The following is a 9131-nucleotide window of genomic DNA, read 5'->3' as shown; positions in this document are numbered from 1 at the left end:
ATTTGTTGCTTGCTGTTCTGTTCTATTTTGCTATTCTTACTGGGGTGAGATGATATCTCATAGTTGTTTTGATTTGCATCTCTCTTAGAGCTAGGGACTCTGACCATTTCTTCATGTGCTTGTTGGCCATCTGAATGTCTTCTTCGGTGAAGTGTCTGTTCATATCCTGTGCCCATTTTTCTATTGGATTATTTACCTTTATCTTATTGTGGTGTTCAAGTATTTTATAAATTCCAGATATAAGTCCCTTATCTGACATGTCATTACCAAATATTGTTTCCCAGTCTGTGGCTTTCCTTTTTACTCTATTGGAGAAGTTTTTGGATATGCATAAGGATTTGATTCTTAGAAGGTCCCATTCATCTATTTTATCTTCTCCTGGTTGTAGAGAAACGTTCCATATTTTTAAAATGCTTGTCTGTCAGATAATGTTCTAAAACTAACCATCCAAATTAAGACAGACTAGGAAGAAAGATTGGCTATCCACTTCTGAAATAAATCAGACCTTTGAAAACCCTGTGTACAGTAGAGCACACTTAGACTGACAGATATGGTAATTGAGGCTGAGCCCTTAAATTTGGAAACACAAAGGAGGGAAAACAGTTTTAAGTAGGAACTAACTGAGGCAGTGGGAGTTGGTGTGTTGGAATCAGTGAGACTGGCTCAGGACAGGGCAGGCTTCAGAGCTGCTGTACATAGAGTCGCTAGGGGTCACAGGTGACTTGGCTGCACATAACAAGAAAAAGAAGGGTTTTAGGCAGTGCCTGAAATGAATTTGTAAAGGTGAGATCCTGGATCAGGACTAAATTTCATTCTCTGTTTTAAAAGGAACTAGTTTGGTTTACACTGATACTGTTTTTTCCTTTTATATGTATATGCAGATACATACATGCATGCATCCATACATACACACACCTCTTCCTCTTCTGTGTTAATTGCTTTCCTCCATTTGATTTAAATGACATTGCTTTCTTCCATTTGATTTAAATGAAATTGATCATTGCTATGTGTCAGTAAGCTGGACAATGACTAGGGATGATAGAGAATTGATGCATTTGAGCTGTGTGGTGCTGGAGAAGAATATACCATGGACTGTTAGGAGAACAAACAGATTCATTCTAGAGAGGGTCAGACAAGGCTGCTCCTTGGAGGCAAGGATTCTGAAGCTTCATCAGACATACTTTGGACACTTTGCAAGGAGGTACAAGTCCTTGGAGAGGGACGTCATGCTTGGGAGAGTGGAGGGACAGTTCAAGAGACGAAAACCCTTGATGAGATGAATTGATTCAGTGACGGGGTAGTGGGGGTAGGTGTGTCAAAGATAATAAGGTTGGCACAGGATAGAGCAGGTTTCAAGGCTGTTGTACATAGGGTCGCTATGAGTTGCAGGAGTAACAGCAACAACAAGAACAACACACTTACTGGATCACTTCAGCATTGCTTTTTGGGAATTTGACAAAGAAAGTACCAAAAATCCGAGTCATAATCTTTGACAGATGGTGTTCATTTAGATAAGAATTTTGAGCAGCTGTAGATGATACTGTCTTGTGTGAGGTTAGGAATTTACTACCATGCTAGGGCGACCTGGCAGATAGAAGTCTCTTTGACATGGTTCAGGTAACAGCAGTTAAAGGACAGTCCTACAAGCATCTTCTCACTCTTCATTCTGTTCTTCCCTAGATAACCAGTTCAGGATGTCCATCCTAGAACGATTAGAGCAGATGGAAAGGAGGATGGCTGAGATGACGGGATCCCAGCAGCACAAACAGGGGACTGGAGGAGGAGGAAGCAGTGGAAGTGGCAACGGAAGTGGAAATGGAGCAAGTCAAGCTCAGGTAAGTGTCTCTGTTGATCATCATCCCTCCTTGTTGTTGAATGTTTTCATTGGTTGGTGAGGCAGCCGATCATCAGTCACATCTCTTTTGCTGTATCATTCCTGCATTTCTATCATCAGTCCCATCTCTGTTGCTACTGCTATCATTCCTACATTTAGGCAAAAGCCCAAGGTGGTGCTCTTTAACATCGATGAAGGCAGGTATTATTTGTGTAATATTAAAGAAGCCTTGGAACATGGGCTTTCTCAGTTGTTCACCTTTATCAATGGTTGCTAATACCTGAGTGAGGAACTCTTGTGGCATAGTAGTTAAAGCTCTGGGGTGTTAATCCAAAGGTCAGTGGTTCCCATGAGAGATGATAGTCTGCTTCTTAAAGATTATAGCCTTGGAAGCTCTATGGGAATCTTCTGTGTCCTGTATGAGTTGAATCAACTCAGTGGCCATGAGTCTGGTTACCTTTGAGTCATTTTTATTAATCTCAGATTTCACTGCTGTTACTTGGCAGTGAAAATGGAGGATATCCAGTTAAAAAGTAGAGGTTAGATGGTGACTCATATCTGCTAGGACACAGAATATAACTGACTTTTTCTACGTTAGGTATTTTATCCCTCCTTAAAGTGTAAATATAATTGAATTTGGTGATTCATAAGCCATTTAAACTCAAGAAAATCAATATGAAAGGGGCATCAAAGAAACCATTTCTGTAATTCAAGCTAGAACAACAGTATGCATTATACCTTTTGTGTTTGCTTTTCTATAATTTCCATGAAGAATGTATTACATTGATTGCCAGCTACAGGGAAATGACCTTTCCTATGAGTCCTACTAATTTTGAAGGGCTTTATGTAAATTAAAGAACATTATTTTGGTACTATCTTTTGGGCTGAAACTGCTATTTTCCCAAGAAAACAGGTTTCCTCAATGCATTTTGGTTGCTGGTCATTTTCGTGCTTGATTAGGGAACAGACTACTGTTAAGTTAGTTACCGTTGTAACTAATGGTTAAATTGCAAGACATCTAAAGCTTTTTGCCAGAACTCTTGAACGACTATGAATGACTGGACTATTACTTGATTCCTTAAAGTACATCTTTACAGAATAAAAGAAAATCCATGAGTAAGTGGCTTAATTCACCATCAGACGCAAAGAAGTTGAAGATCCATTAGAAAAACCACAATTTCTCTTTCAGCAATTGCTTTCATGGATTGCATTTACCCTCCCCCAAAATCATGGGGTCAGCGTGACTAGGCCGTGGTTGTTCCTTACCCTCCAGTTTGTGATGTGTTGTAAATTTAGACCTCTGTCTATGAATGGGGTAGATGTAAGGTGGGGTACATCACTTTTATTGAAATTACCACCCTTACTTAAGTTATAACCCTGAGATGAGGTAAGGGGAGTTCCCCTGGGGTGTGGTTTGTGTTATCTTTTGTCTTATAAGAGTTATAAGATATCTTAAGATACAAGATATATAAGATATACATGATATAAGATACAAGATACAAGAGATAAGAAAAAGAAGTCAGCAGAAAGAACAGGATTTTATCACCCAGAAAGGTGAGCCAGGACCAGAGCTTATTCTTTGCAACTGGAGTCCCTGTGCTGAGAACCTTCTAGACCCAGGGGAAGATTGATGACAAGACTTATTTGGAAATCACCAAGGAACTTTGGGCCCCTGGAGGAAAAAGGACACAAGGCCCTTCCTCCAGAGCCAACAGAGAGAGAAGGCCTTCCCATTGAACTGGTTCTGTGATTCAGGATTTCAGTTCGTTAAAGCCATCATTCGTGGTTTCTTTCATAGCAGCACTGGTTAACTAAGACAGCCGTGTATATTTTTCCTGCAGTGGATCAGCATGAAGCTCATAATCAGAGTGTCAGCTGTAATAGATTGACTCTAGTGTTCTTGAAGTTGTGGAAAATTACCTTGTGCCACCACTGCAGATGTGTGCTGCTGAGCTAAAACTACACTTCTATTCTCTGTTTCATGGTGTGTTTTTATATTCAGTTTTGTATTTTCCATTTTGAATTGCTAATTGTAAGGTGTTTGTTTTCCCTACATCAAAATACTGGCTTGGTGGAGGGTCTTTAAAGACCCCCTGTGGTACAGAATGTCAGATGATAATATGTGCTTTCTTCTTGTTAGTGTGCTTCTGGGCCTGGGACTTTGGGGAGCTGCTTTGAGAGCCGTGTGGTTGTTGTATGTGAGAAGATGATGAGCCGAGCCTGCTGGGCAAAGTCTAAGCATTTGATCCATTCAAAGACTTTCCGTGGAATGACCCTCTTACACCTGGCTGCTGCCCAAGGCTATGCCACTCTAATCCAGACCCTCATCAAGTGGCGGTAAGGCTGTGGTGCAATTTCCTGAGCCATCTTCAACATATACCTTCTTGACATTTCCATGAATGACAAGAAATCTAGCCAGTCAGTATGTTTTCTAGCCTGGGATTAAAGGACTATAAAGGTCTACCTGAGAAATACAGAACTAGATGCTAATTGAAGAGTTGAGCTTTCATTGTCTTTGGTCCACTAACCAGATGGAGAGTACAGCCCTCGTTTAGACTGTGTTTCTTCACATCAGGGATTTGGGTGCCCAGTTAGTTTTTATCATGACATTTTGATAATTCCTTTTAGCATAGTTCAAGTTTAACATAGGTCAAAGTGCATTAATTTCTGATACACTCTTCTTTACAGCACAAAGCATGCAGATAGCATTGATTTGGAACTGGAAGTTGACCCCTTGAATGTGGATCACTTCTCCTGTACTCCTCTGGTAAGGTCAAGGTTCATTTCATTATCCCAAGGATCTTTCCAGTTTGACTCAGGAATTTGTCTGGTTTCCTTTGTTACCCTCCCCTTCAGCACTGACATAGGAAGCCTTTCAGAGATACTTCGTAATGCTAATGTTTTATGACATCTTTGAGGCTGGCTGCCAAACCAGAGTTTGTCAGTTGGCGGCAATGGCAACAACCATGTATGATTTTTTTTTTGGTTGAAAATTTTATTTTAGTAAAGGTCCGCAAAATTAATAATTTTCATTCATTCCTCCCTTCTCCTCCTCCAGTTCCCTTTGCAATGCTTGTTCTATTCCAGGCTATTAATTGTCATACTCATAATTTCTAACCATCCATTCCTTTTGGATTGCTCTTCCTCTCTTTCCAGGGAGTGTTTGTTGTCCATTCTTTTCTTCCCTCGCCCCATCAATCCTAATAGTAAAACAGAGGGCTTATGCAGTGTTTATCCTTTTGTGACTGAGATATTTCACTCAGCATGGTACCTTCCAGGCTCATCCATGTTATATAGTGTTTTAACCTCTGATTGAAGAGTTTGCTTTATATTTCTGTCTTTCAGATGTGGGCATGTGCTCTGGGGCACTTGGAGGCTGCTGTTGTGCTATATAAGTGGGACCGGCGGGCCATCTCTATTCCTGACTCTCTAGGAAGGCTGCCTTTGGGGATTGCCAGGTCACGGGGTCATGTGAAATTAGCAGAGTGTCTGGAGCACCTGCAGAGAGATGAGCAGGCTCAGCTGGGACAGAATCCCAGAATTCATTGTCCTACAAGTGAAGAGCCTAATACTGATAGCTGGATGGCCCAGTGGCACAGTGATGCCATCAGCTCACCAGACATTCCCAAAGGAGTCACTGTAATTGCAAGTACCAATCCAGGTAAACATTCAAACTTAATAAATCTTGATAGGTCTCCCATTTGCTTTCATGCAGCTACTCTGAAAAAAAGTCCATAGGCTAGTTACCTAAAATTAAGTGTATTTATTTATTTTTGCTTTTTCTGATTTTCCTTTTAGCTTCGGTTATGTATAGTACCCCTTCAAATTATACAGAAAGTAGAAAAAAAATAATTCTATTGCCATGCAAGAAACAATTTCTTGGGAGGAGGATTATCTAAGTACAAGATACGCTGCTGGGGAATATTTAAATAGTAATGTCTTGAGTTCCAGCTTTGCACTTTGTGTCTCTCAGGCATAGAGAAAGTGTTAATTCTTTAGGATTCCTAATTTGATCGCCTATCCTGACTATCCTTTCTACTGTACTTTTCAGAGCTGAGAAGACCTCGGTCTGAACCCTCTAATTACTACAGCAGTGAGAGCCACAAAGATTATCCAGCTCCCAAAAAGCATAAATTGAACCCTGAGTACTTCCAGGCAAGGCAGGAGAAGCTGCTTTCCACTGCACTGAGTCTGGAACAGCCAAATATCAGGAAGCAGAGCCCTAGTTCTAAACAGTCTGTCCCTGAGACAATCAGCCCCAGTGAAGGAGTGAGGGACTACAGCCGGGAACTCTCCCCTCCCACTCCAGAGACTGCAGCATTCCAAGCCTCTGGATCTCAACCTGTAGTAAAGTGGAATTCCAAAGATCTTTACATTGGTGTGTCTACAGTACAGGTGACTGGAAATCCGAAGGGGACCAGTGTAGGAAAGGATGCAGCACCTTCACAGGTGCGACAGCGGGAACCAATGAGTGTCCTGATGATGGCTAACAGAGAGGTGGTGAATACAGAGATGGGGTCCTACCGTGATAGTGCAGAGAATGAAGAATGCTCACAACCCATGGATGACATCCAGGTAAGCCTGCAGAGGCTGGTGCAGCATAACTTTCTGGAGTCTTTCAGTCAGTTACAGAGCTCATTAATTACTTCTCTGATGAAGGCGAGAAGCTTGGCTTTATGTACGAGTATGTTTGAGGGTTCTACTTGGTGTACTACATTTTCATTCAGTGAATCAAAGCATTGTGAATAAAACCTAAATGCAAGTGGTCCATGCCTCAGTACAGCTTTCTCTCTTTGTATTAGCTCCTTTCTCCTCTGCACTCACAGTGATTTCAGTGTTTTAATAACTAACTGTTAGAGAGTCAAAGCCCTGAGATTAACTAGAACAAGAAGTTTGTGGATATAATTTGAAATATCTATGTGACGTCTTTCGTCATTGCTGCTACATACTCATAAAGGACATATGTCACGTTTTCATAAGGTACAGTTAAATGTCCCGGAATCTGATTATTGATTACCCTTCTAGATTTTGTTGCAGCAACAACAAAATGTTAAATCTAGACAACTAAGAATCTTTTTAGAGCATTAAATTTAATATAGATCAAGAGAATATGTATGAGGATCCAAGGTGGGGGTAAGGGTGGAAATAGAGAGGTGAGGATGGGGGAGGAGGATGTTGCTCATAGGGTTGTACAAGTCGATCGGTGGGTGGGGTGAAGAAAATGGAAAGGATCTTTTGTAAAAACAATATATTCAAACTTTATAAATAAATCATTAATATAAAAATAGAAAATATGTGTGAAGTAAACCTAAGTTAGGGCTGCTAAGTAAGTTCTGTTAATTAAAGCATGTAGGGTCGAGGGAGCTCTGGTGGCCTAGTGGCAAGAAGCTGCAACTACAATCCCAGAGGTGCACGGTTTGAATCCGCCAGATGCTCTGCGGGGGAAGGAGGGACAATCGCCTCCTGTACCAGTCAGATCTGATTTGACGGTACACGCACACAAAAATTATAAAATTAAAAAAAAAAACAACACAAAAAAACCCCATGTAGGGTCTGATCAGAAGGACAGCCTAAGAATGAGAGTTTTTACTTTTTCCAACTTCGCATTGATAGAACCCAAAACAAATGTAAAAGAAAAAGCTCTATGCTCATAAAAAGTTTAACTCACTTTGTGAGACAGTACATCTCATTGGAGGAGATTGCCCGTATTTTTTTTCCCCTTAGAGCTACTACTACTGGATTCAGACAGCCTTGAGAGAGACACTTGACCTTTGTGGTGGTGGTGGTTTTTAGATGCTGTTGAGTTGACTAAGAATCATGTTGTTATATACCATTGAGTCACCTGCGACTCATAGTGACCCTGTGTACAATAGCTCTGAAACCTGCACTATCCTTAGCCAGTCTCACAGACTCCGACACACCTATTTCCCCCCCCCCATTATTTCAGTTATTGTGTTAGTCCATCTCATCCAGGGTCTTCCTCTTCTGTGCTGTCCCTCCACCCTTCCAAGCAGGGTTTTCTCCAAGGACTAGTCCCCCATGGTCACATGCACAAAGTATTTGAGATCGAGCTTCAGAATCCTTGCCTTCAAGGAGAAACTTGGTTTCACTGTCTTCAAGACAAACCTGTTCTCTTGGTGGTCCATGGTATGTTCAGTACTCTTCCCAAGCACCACAACTCAAAGGTATAGATGATTCTTAAGTCATTCTTAGTCATTGTCCTTCTTTCTGACACATAGCAAGTAATTGCAAAGACCATGGCCTGGATCAGGTGCACCCTAGTCTCTAGATTGACATTGTTGCTCCTCAGTATTCTGGAGAAGTCCCTGACAGCAAATTTTCCCAGTACAATTTGTCTTGATTTTCTGACTGCTTGTGGCAAAAGTGTTGATTGTGGAGCCAAGCAAGCTGAAAGTGTTAATAAACTCAACCTTTTTTCCATTTATCATGGTGCTGCCAATTGGCCCAGTGATGAGAATCTTTGTCTTCTTGATGTTATGTTTTAATCCATATTGAATACTATGGTCCTTGACTTTGTGCAGCACGCGCTTCAGATACTCCTCAGTTTGAGCAAGCAGGGTTGTGTCCTTTGCGTATCATAAGTTATTGGTGTGTCTTCCTCCAACCTTACATTCCTCGTTATAAAGCCCAGCCTCCTGAATGATCTGTTCGACATATAGATTGAAAAGGTATAGAGACAAGATGTATCTCTGACATACTCCTTTCCTTATATAGAACCATGCAGTGTTTCTTTGCTGTGTTCTTAGGGCAGCTTCCTGGTCCGAGTATAGATTTTGTGTACAATCAAGTGTTCTGAGATCCCCATTCTCCTCAGAGTTAGTCACGATTTGTTGTGATCCACATAGTCAAATGCCTTTTCATAGCCAATGAAACATAGACATTTCTTTGATACTCTTCTTTCTGCCAAGATCCATCTGACATTGACGATAATATAAGTCTTTATGGCCATGTCCTCTTCTAAACCTGACTTGTATTTCTGGTAGGTCTTTGTCAATGTCCTATTCCAGACATTTTTGGATAATCTTCAGCAAGATTTTGCTTGCATGTGATATTAGCGATGTTGTTGTTACTGTTATTTGCTGTCAAATTGCTTGCAACTCATAGCAACCCTATGTTCAACAGTCCTGAACCCTGCTATACCCTGTGCCAATATTATGGTCTCTGACACACCTACCCCCACTACCCCAGTCACTGAATCAATCCATCTCATCGAGGGTCTTCGTCTCTTGCCCTGTCCCTCCACCCTCCCAAGCATGACGTCCCTCTCCAAGGACTG

At 41.2% G+C, this 9131-nt stretch overlaps 1 protein-coding gene across 1 annotated transcript in view; it reads left to right on the top strand.

The window, feature by feature from the left end:
• CAMTA1 (calmodulin binding transcription activator 1) overlaps window positions 1-9131 on the top strand; it is a 1380526-nt gene that overhangs the window by 1319415 nt on the left and 51980 nt on the right. Inside the window, exons 12-16 of the mRNA XM_006885914.1 lie at window positions 1681-1835; window positions 3975-4171; window positions 4523-4601; window positions 5180-5495; window positions 5886-6409. Coding sequence (XP_006885976.1) covers window positions 1681-1835; window positions 3975-4171; window positions 4523-4601; window positions 5180-5495; window positions 5886-6409 — 1271 coding nt within the window. The remainder of the gene's footprint in view (window positions 1-1680; window positions 1836-3974; window positions 4172-4522; window positions 4602-5179; window positions 5496-5885; window positions 6410-9131) is intronic.

This window comes from Elephantulus edwardii, unplaced genomic scaffold (assembly GCF_000299155.1).
Source record: "Elephantulus edwardii isolate Elephantulus edwardi_28Jun2011 unplaced genomic scaffold, EleEdw1.0 scaffold00045, whole genome shotgun sequence".
In the NCBI taxonomy this organism is placed as follows: Eukaryota; Metazoa; Chordata; class Mammalia; order Macroscelidea; family Macroscelididae; genus Elephantulus; species Elephantulus edwardii.
Note: the sequence above shows the minus strand (reverse complement) of the source record. Positions and strands in the feature narration are given on the sequence as shown.